We start from the raw sequence: 17,225 nt of genomic DNA on the forward strand, positions 1-17,225 counted from the left end.
TAAAGTCCCATGAGAACACGTGAGATCAGCAGCGTGACATCTCGCCCCACTTACCTCCCATGACCTTGTGTTAAATTTAGGCCAGGGCTTTTCAACCAGGGCTACGGGTACCACCTGTGGTACATTGGCACCTGGCAAGTGGTACGCGACCATCCTAGAAAAGTGGTAGCGGGGGAGCGGAATGAGCTGAACCGGGGGCAGCACCGCACAAGCCTGAGCGAGAGATGGCTGGAGCTGCAGGGCTGTCAGGGCTCAGCGGAAGCGCCAGGATCAGTGCTTCTTCGGGGCTGTCAGGGCTCAGCGGAAGCACCAGGACCAGCACCAGGCTCCAGCTGGAGCTCGGCGCTGATCCTGGCGCTTCTGAACCCAGAAGAAGCACTGATCAGCTGGAATGTTGCAGCATCTCCAGGGTCTTGCAATTTACATTCAGATGCTTGGCAACTGATTCATATTTATGATGGTCACAGTGTCCCAGGGTCATGTCAAGTGACCAAAACCTGCTGCAACCACCCAACAGGGGGGGGAATAAAAACCAAACACCCCCCCACCCCACCCCCGCTGCCAATCCTCAACAGAAATGCTCACAATGAAAACCTCAGACAGGAGGAAGAGCGCCGCTGGGCGGGCAGGCAAGTGTCTTGCTTGGCTGTGGCTCGGGGGCGGGCTTTTTTCAGGGCCATTGTATCTTCGAACAGTCACTAAGCGAACTGTTGTAAGTCGAGGACTACCTGTACTTCATCACTTTTTTCCTTTTTTTTTTTGGTCATCAGGTTTTTGACCCCTTGCTAGGCTGATTGAAAAGTAAAGTTAAAATATTAGAATGAACAGCTCAACAATCTGAAACCTTGGACCGATTCAAAGCATGAGGAAAGAAATCTGGCTGTTTCTTAAGCAATGACAACGGGAGGGCCAAGTCCTCATCGGCATGCCACAAAGATAAGCCAGAGATGGCCAGGAGATGGTTTGGGGGACCTTGGGTCTCCCCATTCCATCTTGACAAGTTTGAAAGACAGGCAGGGAATGCTAAAAGTCCCCTAACCTAAGCAGGTCCACAGGAGTAAAAACTCTAGGGGCCGGTGCTCATCTCTGTTTCAAAGCCGAAGAGCCAGCACTTGTCCGAGGACGTCTCCGTGGTCATGTGGCCGGCATGACTAGACGCCAAAGGCACATGGAACGCTGTTACCTTCCCACCGTAGGGGTCCCTATTTTCCTACTTGCATTTTTTACGTGCTTTCGAACTGCTAGGTTGGCAGAAGCTGGGACGAGTAACAGGTGCTCACTCTGTTACGCGGCACTCAGGATTCGACCCGCCAAACTGCCGACCTTCTGATCGACAAGCTCAGCGTCCTAACCCACTGAGCCACCGCGATCCTTGGGCCACAGGGGTAGGCAACCTTAAACACTCAAAGAGCCACTTGGACCCGTTTCCCAGAGAGAGAGAAAAAAAACACTGCGAGCCGCAAAACTCGCACGCGCATGGGTGCGCGTGCAGGCAAGGGGAGGAGCTTGATTGAGGAGTTTACTTAAAAAGAAATAGAGGCTGCTGTGCATGAGGTCTCTCTCTCTCTCTCCCTCCCTCTTTCTCTCTCTCCCTCTCTCCCCCACCTCTCTCTCTCCCTCTCTCCGATCTTCTGCTCACCTGGCAAGCTGACTTCTCGCTGTTCTCGGACAAGCTGACACACATTCTTATTGGGCTGGCTCTCCTGCCCTTGAGAGCCGCTGCTTTCTGCTGCTTCCTGCTTCCTGTGGAGACGCAGCAAAGGCAGGAGCCCGGCCCAATAAGCTTGTTAGCTTCTCCGAGAACGGCGAGAGGCCACCCTCTTTTTTACAGACACACACACACACACACACACACACACAGAGAGAGAGAGAGAGAAGTGCAAGTGCCTCTCTCTGCCTCTGTCTCTGCAAATGGCGGAGGACTGGGAGCCACAGGGGGAGGCTGAAAGAGCCGCATGCGGCTCCAGGGCCGCGGGTTGCCGACCCATGCTCTAGCGGGGCCAAGCAGAAGGGCCTTTTCCGTGGTGGCTCCCTCCCTGTGGAACATGATCCCTGCGCAGGTAAGGTCGAACCCCACTTGATGCTCTTTTGCAAAACCCCGAAGACCCAGTTCTGTCAATGGGCCTGGGGATCCCAGAGTGGGGTCGTTATTGCTTTTTTTTTAAGGTTTTTGAATTTGGGCTTTTATCTTTGTAAGCCTGCCGTTACTGAGAGTGAATTGGGCAGCCATATAAATTTTCATAAATACACGAGCCCTGGTGGCGCATTGGCTACAACGCAGTACTGCAGGCTACTTCTGCTGACTGCCGGCTGCCAGCAGTTTGGCAGCTCGAGTCTCACCGGGCGCAAGGTTGAATCAGCCTTCCATCCTTCCGAGGTTGGTAAAAGGGGGACCCAGGTTGTTGGAGGCAATAGGCTGACTCCGCAAACCGCTTAGAGGGGGCCGTAAAGCATTGTGAAGCGGTATATAAGTCTAAGCGCTATTGCTCTTGCTGTCTGCCAGCCTCTTCCTCCAGCTACTTAATTGGGATCCACTGAGGAGCAAATCCCTGCCTGTCGAAGGCCATCTCATAGCTCTACAAAATGGGCCTTCACAATTATCTCATTGTTCGGAATGTCCTCGCTGCCGAACTGAAGGGCTGATTTTATTTTTATTTTTCATTAGCCTTGAGGAAGGACTGAAAAACGCCCTTTAAACTCTCAATTTAACTATTTTCTTAGCAATAGCAATAGCATTTAAGGCTTATATACTGCTTCATATTGCTTTACAGACCTCTCCAAGCGGTTTACAGTGTCAGCCTATGGCCCCCAACAATCTGGGTCCTCGTTTTACCGATCTCGGAAGGATGGAAGGCTGAGTCAACCATGAGCCGGTCAGAATCGAACTGCTGGCAGTAGACAGAGTTTGCCTGCAATACCGCATTCTAACCACTGGGAGGGAAAGGAGGGAAAAGAAATGGCAGAGAGGGAGGGAGGGAGGGAAACAGCAATAGCACTGAAACTTATATACTGCTTCACAGTGCTTTAGGATGCTGCTGAAAGACGGTGATAATCAGCATTCTGAATCACTTTCATAAGTAAATAAACTGCTGTCGAATCAGCAACAGAAAACCACCTTCCCGTTCCACCTCTCCAAGCCCTGTTCTTATGATGTTTGGCTTACCATGGCTAGCCCACCGCTCAGCAGCCCGCCCCCTTGCTCCATAAGGCTATGGCTAATGCCCACAGGTATGTCAAGGGCCTGAACCCCATACTGGGCCGAGAAAGTGGCATCGGGGGCAGTCACCGGGTCACCCAGGTCCTCAAAGTGCCCAACCACATCGGAAACAGCCAAGGAAGGGTCAGCGTCCAGCGCGATGGGTGGAATCTCAAACTCTTCGTCCCCCAGACTTGGCGTGTGGAAAGTCTGCGTGAGGCAAAAAAAGGAGAGAGAAGAAAGTTTAATTCAAGCCGTATTAGGTCGCTCACCTAGTTGTCTTGCCTACAGTGGTAAGAGAATCCCCCTGGACTTTTGAGGGAAAAAGGGGGTGTCAAGCATGAAACTTTAGCCTGTGCGTTTCAACTTGCCTTTAGATAAAGGGGGGGTGGAGAGGTTTATTCTCAAGTGGGTAGACGGAGAAACGAAACTTCTTCAATTCAGCTACAGACCATGGGAGCTTGAAGCCTTGTCAAGGACACCGGAACAGGTGTGGAATTGAAGCAGATGGTTCCCATAACAAAGTGGACTTCTTGATGTGGATTACATGGGGCTTTCGCTGGGAAAAATATTGTTTTAAGTCTGTGAATTGGTGTGGGAGCTTCAGAATTAGTTCTTACTTTGACATAACCACGCAGTGTATTCAATAAACTGGACGTTTTTGGGAAACGGATTTAATCTTGAGTTTTATTTGGAGTCTCGAGCTGGATGTTGACGGGGTTTTCATCAGAGAGCTGATTCTTTTTAAATGACGGATTTAAAAAAAGTAAAATAAAAGTCAAGCTGGAGACTTCAGGGAAGCACCCAGAGTTGTTGAAGAGTCGGGCAACATTCATGTATTGTTATTATTGTTATAATTATTATTATATGACTGCAACTAGGATTGGGATTTTGGTCACTAAGCAATGCATTTTTAAGTGAATCACACCCGATTTTGTGACCTATCTTGTTAAGCAAATCGCACCATCATTAAATGCATTTGACTTCCCGCATTGTCAAAAGTAGCCTGGGGTGTGTGTGTGGGTGTGTTTGCAAATGGTGATCATGTGACACTGCAACCATCGTAAATACGTGTTGGTTGCCAAGCAATGCAATTTTGATCATGTGACTAGAAGGATACTGCGACAGCCGCAAATCACTTTTTCAGGGCCACAATATAATCAGCATTTACAAAATTTCCAGCATTTGCTACCCATGGATTCTCCATTTCTATCCAATTACCTTATTCCATAACTACATTTGGGGTGTCATTGGAGCGAGCATTCCTGAAGGTTTTCCTGACCATTACCCCTTAAATTCTAGCAGCAAAATGTCTGCAAAGCTAAAATAGGAATTCCTTAACAGATGCTAAATTTTTAGGGGAAGGGGGTCTTTGGGCTTTTCCTTCAATTAGGAGAAACAGGTTTGCCCTTGCTATTAAGACTTAGAGCAGGGCTTTTCAACCAGTGGTACGGGTACCACCTGTGGTACATTGGCACCTGGCAGGTGGTACGCAACCATCCTAGAAAAGTGGTAGCGGGGGAGGGGAATGAGCTGAACCGGGGGCAGCACCGCACAAGCCTGAGCGAGAGACGACTGGAGCTGCAGGGCTATCAGGGCTTAGCGGAAGCGCCAGGATCAGTGCCAGGCTCCAGCTGGAGCTCGGCACTGATCCTGGCACTTCTGAGCCCAGAAGAAGCGCCGATCAGCTGGAATGTTGCAGCATCTCCAGGGTCTTGTGATTTACATTCAGACGCTTGGCAACTGATTCCTATTTATGACGGTCACAGTGTCCCAGGGTCATGTGAAGTGACCAAAACCTGCTGCAATCACCCAGCAGATGGGGGGGAATAAAAACCAAATACACCCCACCCCACCCCTGCTGCCAATCCTCAACAGAAATGCTCACAACAATGAAAACCTCAGACAGGAGGAAGACCGCCGCCGGGTGGGCAGGCAGGTGTCTTGCTCGGCTGTGGCTTGGGGGGGGCACTTTTTTCAGGGCCATTGTAACTTCGAACAGTCACTAAGCGAACTGTTGTAAGTCGAGGACTACCTGTACTTCATCACTTTTTTCCTTTTTCCTTTTTTGGTCAAGTTTTTGACACCTTGCAAGGTAACTGGTGGTACTCGGATGTTGCCATATCCTAAAAGTGGTACAATGGGTGAAAAGGTTGAAGGGCCCTGACTTAGAGAAGGTTGCCCAAAGCCAAGGGCTGGATGCTATTGTAAAGAAACCTCCCCCCGGCCAATGTTATTATATAATGTCTGCCTGTAATTTGCCACTAAGAAGACAACCAGAATGTCCTTACGGTTGATAGGTTATAAAGTCGAAATAAACAAGCCAACACAAACCTCTCAGCAGGTCTCATATGCCAAGGCTCTGGGTGAGTCTGGTTCACTTAGGTGTTTTTATTCAACGACTGTAACTTTTCTAGCACTATTTATAACCCAACATGTGCAGAATCTTCTCAGCAGGCTCATTTCCTTTTTAAATCGGAGTGGTGAACAAAGATAAGAAAGCTAAGCCGAATTAAATCTACTTTGCCCGGGTATCGAGCGACTTTTTTACACAGAGGCAATGAATTAAATCCACCAGCAAAATAAAATAAAATAAAATAAGCCCTGAGAGAATTTCACGTAAACAAATTTACCGGAGAGGCGGACGCAGAAATGGAAGATACAGACGCTGGGCTGAGAGGAGAACGAGTGCAGCAGTTGTGAAATGCCTTCTGATTCTTACTCAGAAAGAAAAAAAAATTCTATTTCCTCTTTTAAGAATCCAGGCTGCTGCCCGGCATCTCATAAGACCAGCTGCTTCATTGGTGCTCGTATATGCCCGTCTTGGCTTCCCTCCTTTCCAGATTGGCTCCTGTCTGCAGTCATGAGTCCTTCATTTCAGGATTGGCTCAGGCTGAAGGGCAACCAACATTCTTAAGCACATCTAACATGCTTCTACAGGAATCCGTCCCGCTTCTAGACCTGCGTGGCGATCATGACAGGCCACGACAATTGGTCCTCCTACATATCTAGATGCTTCCTTATGTTTGCAGGAAGTCCTTGACTTACGACACTTCATTTAAAAAACTAAAGGTAAAGCTTCCCCCGCACATGCGTGCTAGTCGTTTCCGACTCTAGGGGCCAGTGCTCATCTCCGTTTCAAAGCCGAAGTGCCAGCGCTCGTCCGAGGACGTCTCCTTGGTCACGTGGCCGGCATGACTAGACGCCAAAGGCGCACGGAACGCTGTTACCTTCCCACCGTAGTGGTCCCTATTTTTCTACTTGCATTTTTTACGTGCTTTCGAACTGCTAGGTCGGCAGAAGCTGGGACGAGTAACAGCCGCTCACTCTGTTACGCGGCACTCGGGATTCGACCCGCCAAACTGCCGACCTTCTGATCGACAAGCTCAGCGTCCTAACCCACTGAGCCACTGCGTCCCTCTGACACTTCATTTAGTGACCGTTCAAAGTGACCACGGCACTAGGGGAAAAAGTCACTAGTGACTGTTTTTCACACTTACAACCGTTGCAGCATTTCCATAGACAAGGGATCAAAATTCAGATGCTTGCCCAGTGACTCAAGACTGATGACGGTTGCAGTGTCCCCGTGTGTGTGTGAGTGTGTGTGATGCGATCCCCTTTTGCAACCTTCTGACAAGCAAAGTCAATGGGGAAACCAGATTCACTTAACAACCGTGTGGCTGCGGTGATTCACTTAACAACGGTGGCAAGAAATGACATAAAACGGGGCAAGACTCACTGAGCAAAATGTCTCACTTAAGCCACAGAAATTTTGGGTCGTAGGTCAAGGACTACCTGTATCTTTAGTCATTTACTTACAACCGGTAGGCTATGCTTTCTCCAACCTCTACTCCAGGGGTCTTCAAACATGGCCCTTTTATGACTTGTGGACTTCAACTCCCAGAATTCCTCAGCCAGACATGCTGGCTGAGGAATTCTGGGAGTTGAAGTCCACAAGTCATAAAAGGGCCAAGTTTGAAGACCCCCTGCTCTACTCTCTTTACTTATTAGCGATGTACTATATTAGCAAGGGGACGCGGTGGCTCAGTGGGTTAGGACGCTGAGCTTGTTGATCAGAAGGTCGGCAGTTTGGCGGGTCGAATCCCGAGTGCCGCATAGCAGAGTGAGCGCCTGTTACTCGTCCCAGCTTCTGCCAACCAAGCAGTTTGTAAGCACGTAAAAAATGCAAGTAGAAAAATAGGGACCACTACGGTGGGAAGGTAACAGCGTTCCATGCGCCTTTGGCGTCTCGTCATGCCAGCCACGTGACCACGGAGACATCCTCGGACAAGCGCTGGATCTTCGGCTTTGAAATGGAGAGGAGCACCGGCCCGTAGAGTTGGAAACGACTAGCACGCATGTGCGGGGGAACCTTTACCTTTACCTTTATATTAGCAAGACTTGACGAAACAGGTAAAAATGCTAATATTTGAGCAAGCGTGATACCAAGTCCATCAACATGAATATAAATTGCTCAGGTGTCCAACACGCTGTGGAAGAATTCAACATTCTTCCAAAATATTTCTCTCAACTTCCCCACAACCAGATTGTAGATTAAAAACAGTTCTTTCATTCTTATCAATCCGCCCAGAGTCGTTCGATATGAGACAGGGAACACATAAATTTAATACATAGATATTATGATGAATTATTATTGTCCTGTAGGAGGCTTGAAGTGTCTGTCAGAGAAAAGTCCTGCTTGCTGTGCAACTGGTGGGAATTGTTTGTGGGAGCTGAATTACACGCAGTCCTTCACTTAACGACAGTTGGGTCCAGAATTTTTGTTGCTAAGCAAGACAATTGAGGGAGATTTTACAACTTTTTTTTTGCCAAGGTTTGTAAGTGAACCACTGTGGCTGTTAACTGGATCACATGGTCAATAAAGCAAATCCAGCATTCCCCCCCATTGATTTCGCTTGACAGAAGCCAGCTGGGAACATTTGAAATGGTGATCAGATGATCCCGGGACAGTTACGACCATTATAAGTACACCTCGGTGGCCAAGTGCCCAAATTCTGACGATTTCTCTGCAGGGATCCCAGAGGTGCTTTTTCCTTGAAGACGTTTTGCTTTTCACCCAAGAAGCGTCCTCAGTTCCGACTAAATGCTGGGGAATTAAAAGGATTTCTATCCCTTGCAGGATCTCCAGAGATATTTGACTGTGGGGATGCCGCAATGCTTATTAGTGCAAGGATCGGTCGTAAGTTACTCTTCTCCCCCCCCCCAAAGTGTCTTTGTTACATGGACCGAGAGAGCTACATATGCAAAGCTGATTTTCCTAGTTTTGCCCTTTTCGCCAGTTGAGGCTTAGGCTTAGGCCCGGGATATTTGCAGGACCGTCTGCTGCCAGGAACAACTTCCCATCGCCCGGTGCGCTCACACAGGGAGGGTCTCCTCAGGGTGCCGTCGGCTAGACAATGTCGGCTGGTGACCCCCATGGGGAGGGCCTTCTCTGTGGGAGCGCCAGCCCTATGGAACCAACTTTCCCTTGAGCTCCGGATGGCCCCGGATCTCCGGTCCTTTCGTCGCGACCTTAAAACATTTCTTTTCCATCAGGCTGACCTGGACTGACGATAAGGGTTTTTTTTAAAAAAATGTTTTTAATATTTTATCACTGGGGCTTGTTAGTTTAATCTTTTTTAACATTTGTGGTCCTTGAGGACCACTCGGAGGCTTTAGCTGGTGCAGAATGCGGCCGCGCGAGTTGTGATGGGGTTTTCCCGATACTCCCATGTAACACCTCTACTCCGCGAGCTGCATTGGCTTCCGGTTGCCCTCCGGGTGAGATTCAAGGTGCTGGTGATGACCTATAAAGCCCTAAATGGCTTGGGTCCGGGATACTTGAGGGAACACCTGCTGCCGGCATCAAGTGCCCTTCGTCCAGTGCGCTCACACAGGGAGGGTCTTCTCAGGGTGCCGCCGGTAAAAGACTGCCGGTGGATAACACCCAGGGGAAGGGCCTTCTCTGTGGGTGCGCCTGTCCTCTGGAACCAGCTGCCCGTGGAGCTTAGGACTGCCCCCGACCTTCGTTCATTTCGCCGGGACCTGAAGACCTGGCTCTTTGAGCTCTCCGGCCCAGGCTGAGAATTTTTAACTGGGGTTTTTAATTTTAGGGATGATTTAATCTTTTTTTAATTTGTTTTTAACTTTTGTACTGGTTGTTTTAAATGCCCTGTAAACCGCCCTGAGTCCTTCGGGAAAAGGGAGGTATATAAATTCAATAAACTTAAACTTATTGTTGTTAGCCGCCCTGAGTCCTTCGGGAGATAGGGCGGCATGTAAGTCCCAATAATAAATAAATAAATAAACAAACAAACATGGCTCCGGACGCAAGGACTTGGGAAGGTAGGATGAGACGATCTTTTAAACGTGCATTTCTAACACCCTTCTTGGAAATCGGTCATTCCCAAGCCGAGCTGCGGAACAGGCATCCACCAATCCTGAAATGACTTCATCCCTTGAAGCTGTAAGATAACCAATCCGATAGAGGAAGAAACCCCAAAAGCAGGGGGGAAGCAAGGAACCAATGAACCAAAAATTGCAGCGGCAGCAGCAGCAGCCTGGACCCTGAGCAAATAAAGGAACTGTGCTCTGAGCAAGGGCAGAGAAGGGGAATCCCATCATCCACAGCACAGCCACTGCTTCCCAACTGCACCTTCATCTCACCAGGGTCTTTCAGCTTGGCAAAAAAAAATAAAAATTTTTTTTTCAAACTTCAAGAGTTTTTAACTCTACGGAAACGTCACCTGTGCTCTTCTGTTGCGAGTTTATTTTTCGTTACGTCAATGGGAAGAAGAAGGAAAAAAAGTCTCCTTCCCCCTTGTATCAGGAAAGTGTGGTTTCTAAATTTAAACCTGGCACCTGGGTTGAAAAGGGAAGGAGTGGTTTTCTCGGGCTTTGAATGAAAATACGTGCAGATGAAATTATGAAGGGCACGGTGAAAGAAATTGAGGAGCGCTTGACTTCGTAAGCTTGGGCCGAACCAGCAACCAAGTTTAGGTGGATTAATAAAACGACCATTCAAGTCATTCAAGGTTGACTCAGCCTTCCATCCTTCCGAGGTAGGTAAAATGAGGACCCAGATTGTTGGGGGCAATTAAGCTGACTTTGTAATAATGCCGCTTGGGGTGTGTGTGAAAGCCCTAATAAGCAGGCATATACATAGAATGAAGGCTACTGCTAAGCTTGTAAGCCGCCCTGAGTCTTCGGAGAAGGGCGGGATATAAATGGGATTAAAATAAAATAAATAAATTTTTAGCACATCAATCTGGGGGAGGAGATGAGATAGAAGGATCTTCTTCCCAGTGGCAAGTTACATTCGTAAGCATCCAATCATCTGTAAGCATTTGGCCTTCACTAAGCAGCCCGTGTTTGAAAATCGTCCGGTTGAAAGTGCCTGACTTTTGAACTTCTAGCATTTGCAAATAAGCTAACGTTGCAACTTAGATCAGCGGCCTTCGGCGTCCAGGTGATCTTGCTCTATACCTTAAAACTACAAATTGTCCATTTGACTCCGAGTCCAATCACGCAGCAGAGCCGCCCGCTGTCCCCCCCCCCCACATTCCGTGCAAGCAAAATACCAGCCTGGTTGCCGTCTCACCTCAGCCCCTGACAGGAAAGGGTGGGTCGTCCCTGTGATAGCCAGGTAATTCTCATTTCCCCCGGGGAACTTAGGAGAGAAAGGAAAACATCGTCAATCAGTTTCACTTCCCTTATCTTAAACCAGAAACACAACAGAAGCGGCTGTGATAAAGCCACAACATTTGTATAGCTAGAGTTTATGAAACCTATTGCAGTTTTAGAACTGTTTCCTGCCCGCCCCCTCAAGAATGAATTCACTATCTTTTTGTCAAGGGGGGTGTGTGTGTCAGACTGTCATGGAGGGTTTTTCATAGCCACTTTTACAAAAGTGTAAATTGGTACACTAAGACAGGGGGCTCCGAACTTGGCAAACATTAACTTGCGGACTTCAACTCCCAGAATTCCACAGCTAGCTATGCTGGCTGAGGAATTCTGGGAGTTGAAGTCCGCCCCCCCCCCCGTGTCTTAAAGTTGCCAAAACTGCACAAAGAGACAAAGACAACAATCAGACATGAGGTTGAGCCACACTATGGTTTGCATGGCTTTGGCAAAACGTGAGCCCAACTGTCTTGGTCTAGAGCAGGGATCTTCAAACCTGGCCCTTGGATGACTTGTGGACTTCAACTCCCAGAATTCCTCAGCCAGGCATGCTGGCTGAGGAATTCTGGGAGTTGAAGTCCACAAGTCATCCAAGGACCAGGTTTGAAGACCCCTGGTCTAGAGATTACAGGCGTAGGCAACCTTGGCTCTTTTATGACTTGTGGACTTCAACTCCCAGAATTCCTGAGTCAGCATGGCTGGTTCAGGAATTCTGGATATTGAAGTCCACAAGTTATAAAAGGGCCAAGGTTGCCTAACCCTGCTCTAGAAGTCAAACCCTCTGGTTTCGCGTGACAGGTGAGCCTACTGACCTATTCAACAAACCTTGTTTAACAATGATGATGATGGGGAACACAGCCAGTGACTGGCATAGGATCATTGACAACTGAATGTGCAAATGACACTCTGAAAGTTGAATCATTGCGACGGGACCCAAACTGCCACGATTCAGCCTTCAGACCACTTCTGACATCTCTGCCTGGATGATTTGAGAATCTTCATCGAAAGATGCTCCTTTGTAAAACTGCCTTTGAATCGCTTGGAAAATGTAAGTCATGAAACTATCCCAGAGCAGAGTTAATACGGATTCTCTACTCACAGCCTGGCTGGGTCAGCTTTACGTACAAAGGCCGTGCCACAAAGTGTTTCTCTTTATCACAAGCCTTGGGGCAATCAATGTCGCAGTGTTGGAAACTTTGGCTGGGCCAGGAAGGACTTAAAAAAAAAAATTCTGCAGGTAGGGGACAGAAGTATCATCTGTACAGCCGTTTGCTCCTTTCCGCGGGAAGCATCAATTAAGCACAAATTCCAGAAATGCAAAGCAAAGGATCAACAGCCAAGGGAGGAGAAGGAAAAAAAACACAACCCCCCCCCAAAAACAGTTGTTGAGGTGAAAGCGCGTACGTGAAGCTTGCTACGGCATTTCCACTGCTCACGTCTGCAGCCCCAGCAGCTTTTCCAAACCCAGTAGCAGAGACAGGTCCTGTTACGGATTCCGAAAAGGCAGCAGCAGGATGACACCTGCCCTTGGAAACGCCATTGGCACATAATCCCCTTGCAAGATATTCCTTCTTTCAAAAGAGTCTGCTTTTACTTCAAAGACCCGGAGCTAAACACAGCAGCCCATCAGCCTGCAGTTAGTAAGTTTCAAATCCGCTGCGGTAAAAAAAAAAAAAAATGGGGGGGGGGGAAGGGGGAAACGACCACAGTCGGCAGGAGCAGGTAAGTGTTTTAACTGCGAACCATCTTGCAACCAGCAAATGTTCAGATGCCTTTTGAGACCTGGCGTTCCTGGCGTGTTAAGAGGTAACACCTGGTTTTCAAGCGATTACCGTAAATAAATGACAATTTATCTTATCTTGGCAATGCAACCCCACTTATTATGGAGGTCACATATATTCTAGAGCAGCGATGGCAAACCTTTTAGAGACCGGGTGCCCAAACTGCAACCCAAAATCCATTTATGTGTCGTCGGGGGGGGGGGGGGAGGTGGGCGTGGCCCATTTGGGTGGGTGTGGCCCATTGGGTGGGCTTGGCTGCGGTGGTAACGGCAGACTGGGTGGGACTAAAAAGTTCAATCAATCAATTCCAACTTTGCCAGATCTTTTTTTTCCCCACAAGAAGTTGAAATTGAATCGATTGATCCTTTTTTTTCTTTTTTTGCACACAGCAGAGGAGGCCTAAAGCGACAAAGTTTTATAAAACCCAGTGGAAGGCCTAGGACTGGAGTGACGGTGCGCGTGCCCACAGAGAGGGCTCTGCGTGCCACCCGCGGCATGCGTGCCATAGGTTCGCCACCGCTGTAGAGCAGACCTGGGCGTTTTACCTGGGCGCCACATCCAGCCCTTTGGCTGTCCCTGTCCGGACCACATGCCTTGGTTTTATTTCGAAGGTGACTTATTGTTTCTTTTCTTCCCAATTTATGTATGTGCGTGCAGGCCTATGCACCTTCACAGTCCTTTTAGTTCAGCCCTCCACAACGGTGCCAGTTTGTCACGGGGTTCCGTGGGAAAAGTAATTTCCCACCTCTGTTCTATTGCCATGTTTCTCAACCTTGACAGCTTCTAACTGTATGAACGTCAGCCAGAAATGGAAGTTTGCACATCTTCAGGTTCCCAAGGTTGAGAAATACCGTTCCACAGGAACACGAACTGTGCTTCAGTAACATGTCCCATTTCAGCACAGCTTCACTGGAGATCGTAGATGTGCAAGGGCCCCAGGTACCACTGGGGTTCATAACTCCTCTCTCTCAGCAAAAGGTGACATGCAGGCTCTGGGACAAATGTATGACAAAAGCCTACCATATCTTAAAGGAGAATAAACAATGAAACCCTCCATTGTGTAGAACAGACATGTCAAACACAAGGCCCAGGGGCCGGATGAGGCCCGCGAAGTGGTTTCATGCGGCCCGTGAAGCCATCCTGGAAACAGTGAGGGAACGGCCCCCACTGCCTTGGCCCTGGCCCAGAGACCGTCCTCCTGCCAGAGACCCTCAGATCTGTCCTACTCCTGCCCAGGCCCCCATAGGCACCCTTGATGCGAACGATGTAGAGCTGGCCACGCCCACTCAGCAGGCCATGCCCACCCTGGCCATACCCACCCAGCCCCCTGAGGGCAACCGCAATGCTGATGCGGCCCTCAATGAAATTGAGTTTGACACCCCTGGTGTAGAAGAACTCCTGCGGATTAACATAAACCACAGAGATTTCCCACAGAGTTGAGTGCTATCCATCCTAACCTAGGAAGCAAAAAGATCCATGAACAAAATCCATCCAATTTCTCTTGTCCAACAGGAAACTGTAAAGCATATGCATAAAATACCCAGTGTTTGATCTAAATCATCCCAATCTTCCTGGAAGCAATATTACAGCAGGACTGTAAAAGATCCCAAAGGATTGCAGACACGTTCATACAGAAAGTGAACTCCTTCTTAACCATTGTCAGAAAACTCCATAGGAATTTCTAGCCTAATTGCATTGTAGCCTAAAAAAAATTATACATAGCTTTAGGACAGGGGTGTCAAACTGCTGGCTCATGGGCCGGATGTGTCATGGAGAAACCGCACCCACCCCATTGCTGGCAATGGGAAAAAAAGTCCCGATATGACACAACACGTCACGTGACATTGTGAATTTGTCACACCTGCTTTAGGAGGAAAAAAATGGCCAAAACTGAAAACCACTGAATTTAAATAACGCCAAGGCTTTCTCATTGATCATTATTAACATGGAATTAAAATTTCACATACCCAGTCTATAATTATTATCTTTCGATAATAATGTATAGGCTGGCTTCTCTCCTATAGCGTATGATTAAGCTAGGCTTGGTTCCTGAACATGTTGTTCTTATTCTGTGTTTGTTTACATCTAGAATTTGTCATGCTGATCCCGTCACATTTTTCAGGATAATTTTTTTTGTTTCTCTCATTATCTTTTTGCACTTTCTGGCCATGCTCTGACCCATGCTCCTTTGATGTTTTATACCCCCAATGTATAAATAAGGAGGCCATTAGCCTCCCAGAAGTAATACAGGTAGTCCTCGACTTACAAGTTTGTTTAGTGACCGTTCAGAGTTAAAACAGCACTGGAAAAAAGTGACTTATGACCAATTTTCACATTTAAGGACCTTTGCAGCATCCCCATGCTCATGTGATCGAAATTCAGATGCTTGGCAACTGGCATGCATTTAGGATGGTTGCAGTGTCCCGGGATCATGTGATTCCCCTTTTGTGTCCTTCTGACAATCAATGTCAATGGGAAAGCCAGATTCACTTAAAAACCATGTTAGTAATTTAACAAGTGCAGTGATTCATTTAATCAATGTGGCAAGGGAAGTCATAAAATGGAGCAAAGCTCACTTAGCAAACATAAATTTTGGGCTCAATGGTGGTCATAAGTCAAGGACTACATGTACTACCTTCACATCCTGATATTTTAGCCTTCAAAATCCGAGATAACTGGAGCAGGCAGGTAGAAGCTATAACAGAGCCAAACAAGGCGCTCCCCATACCTGCGACAGCTGTTGTCTTCCATATCACCCTAATGTTCTAGTTCAGGCATGTCAAACCTGAGACGTCACGTGACATATCAGGACTTTTCCCCCATTGCCGGCAATGGGGTGGGCGCAGTTTTAGCGTGATGCATTTGGCCCGCGGGCCAGCAGTTCGACATACCTGTCCTAGTTTGTCAGACACAGTGAACATTAATACACATATCCACACGGCCTTGATGGACACATGTTCATACGATGAAGGGAACACAAGCAGTGGCAAGAGTTATCCCAAAGGTGCTTTTTCACGAGGCAACTGGACTTTTTTTTCTTTGAAGACGTTTCGCTTCTCATCCAAGAAGCTTCTTCAGCTCTGACTGGATGGTGGGGAATGGAAGGATTTATACTCCTTGCAGACAGCTGGTCATTTGCATTCTTTTAGAAAGTCACTGAAGTCACCTAGAGGTTTACCTATGTCCTCAGGGTCACCTGAGTGGTGCAAATGCGCGTGGAGCCTTCATGGCTGGAGAATGTTTTTTTTGCCCCGTGTGCCATTACGGCTGAAGACAGGCGCACCGGCTGTTGCGGAGAAGTCTGTGTTGTCTGCATCTCAGACTGAAGTACAAATGGTCCCTGCAATCTGCTCCACACCCATTTGTACCACTCGGGTGACCCTGACCCCCACAGATAAACCTCCAGGTGGCCTCCACGACTCTCTGAAACAGGGGTCTTCAAACTTGGCCCTTTCATCACTTGTGGACTTCAACTCCCAGAATTCCTCAGCCAGCATGCCTGGCTGAGGAATTCTGGGAGTTGAAGTCCACAAGTCATAAAAGGGCCAAGTTTGAAGACCCCTGCTCTGAAAGAATGCAAACGACCAGCTGTCTGCAAGGAGTAGAAATCCTCCCCTTCCCCACCATATCCAGGCAAAGCCGAAGAAGCTTCTGGGCTGAGAAGCGAAACGTCTTCAAAGGGAAAAACAAGGAAATCCAGTTGCCTCCTGAAAAAGAAAAAAAAAAAAGAAGAAAAAACGCACCTTTGGGACAACCGGGGACCTGGAGGGCTGAGAATGGGGAAAAAGCGTAACCCGTTTTCCCACCCTTGCTTTCCCCCAAACCCCCAACTCCCCACCCAGCCCACCCCACCCACGGCATCTGCCAATCCATCCGTTTCGGGAGCCCACCTGGCCGGACTGGCTCAGTGGGGCGGCTGAGGATGATTGGAGTTGTAGTCCCGCATCCCCAGAGAGGAAGGTCAGGAAAGGCTGGGGAAGAGCAAGCTGAGCCCCCCCCCCGAGGAGAACCCACCTTTTGGCTCTGGAGCCCCTCGGCTTCCCTTTATGCCAGCCCCAGCCCCACCCACCCCCATCCCAGACCCACGCCCGAGCCCCTTCTCCTCGGCAGCCACAAAGGGCAGCCTTCCCGCCCCACGGCGGACAGCCGTTAACACCCCTTCTCCTCCTCCTCCTCCTCCCCACGCCACCGCCCCACGGCTCGGTCCCTCACCTCCATGGCGGCCGCTTCGGAGCCGCGACGAAGAGGGGGGAGACCCCACCAGACTCTCCCCCTCCCCTCCTGCTTTCTCCCTCCAGACTCTCGGACCGGAACCGGAAGGGATTCCGCCCACAGCCAGGCGACGGCCGGAGACGGCGTCACTTCCGCCCCTACGTTGCCGCCCCCTTCAGGGAAAGCCGTCGGGTGCGGGGGGGGGGAAATGTGGGAGCGTTCGGGAAAGCGGGAGGCACTGAGGGAGAAGCTCTCTCCCCACGGCTTGTAAAATTCACCTCGGGCGCCCCGACAACCCCCACCCCGCTCCCGCCGAAGCCGTTAAGGCGGCGAAGGCTCGAGCCGGAAGCGGCTCC

At 49.0% G+C, this 17,225-nt stretch overlaps 1 protein-coding gene across 1 annotated transcript in view; it reads right to left on the reverse strand.

The window, feature by feature from the left end:
• Window positions 1-16,968, reverse strand: part of LOC308678234 (TOX high mobility group box family member 4-like) — a 33,139-nt gene extending 16,171 nt beyond the window's left edge. The window contains exons 1-3 of the mRNA XM_081345289.1: window positions 16,870-16,968; window positions 10,797-10,865; window positions 3,164-3,406 (exon numbers count right to left, since the gene is read on the reverse strand). Coding sequence (XP_081201415.1) covers window positions 3,164-3,406; window positions 10,797-10,865; window positions 16,870-16,875 — 318 coding nt within the window. The 5' untranslated portion in view covers window positions 16,876-16,968. The remainder of the gene's footprint in view (window positions 1-3,163; window positions 3,407-10,796; window positions 10,866-16,869) is intronic.
• Between the last annotated feature and the right edge of the window lie 257 nt (window positions 16,969-17,225).

The sequence above is a fragment of the Vipera berus genome (assembly GCF_964194415.1).
Source record: "Vipera berus genome assembly, chromosome: Z".
NCBI classification, from domain to species: domain Eukaryota; kingdom Metazoa; phylum Chordata; class Lepidosauria; order Squamata; family Viperidae; genus Vipera; species Vipera berus.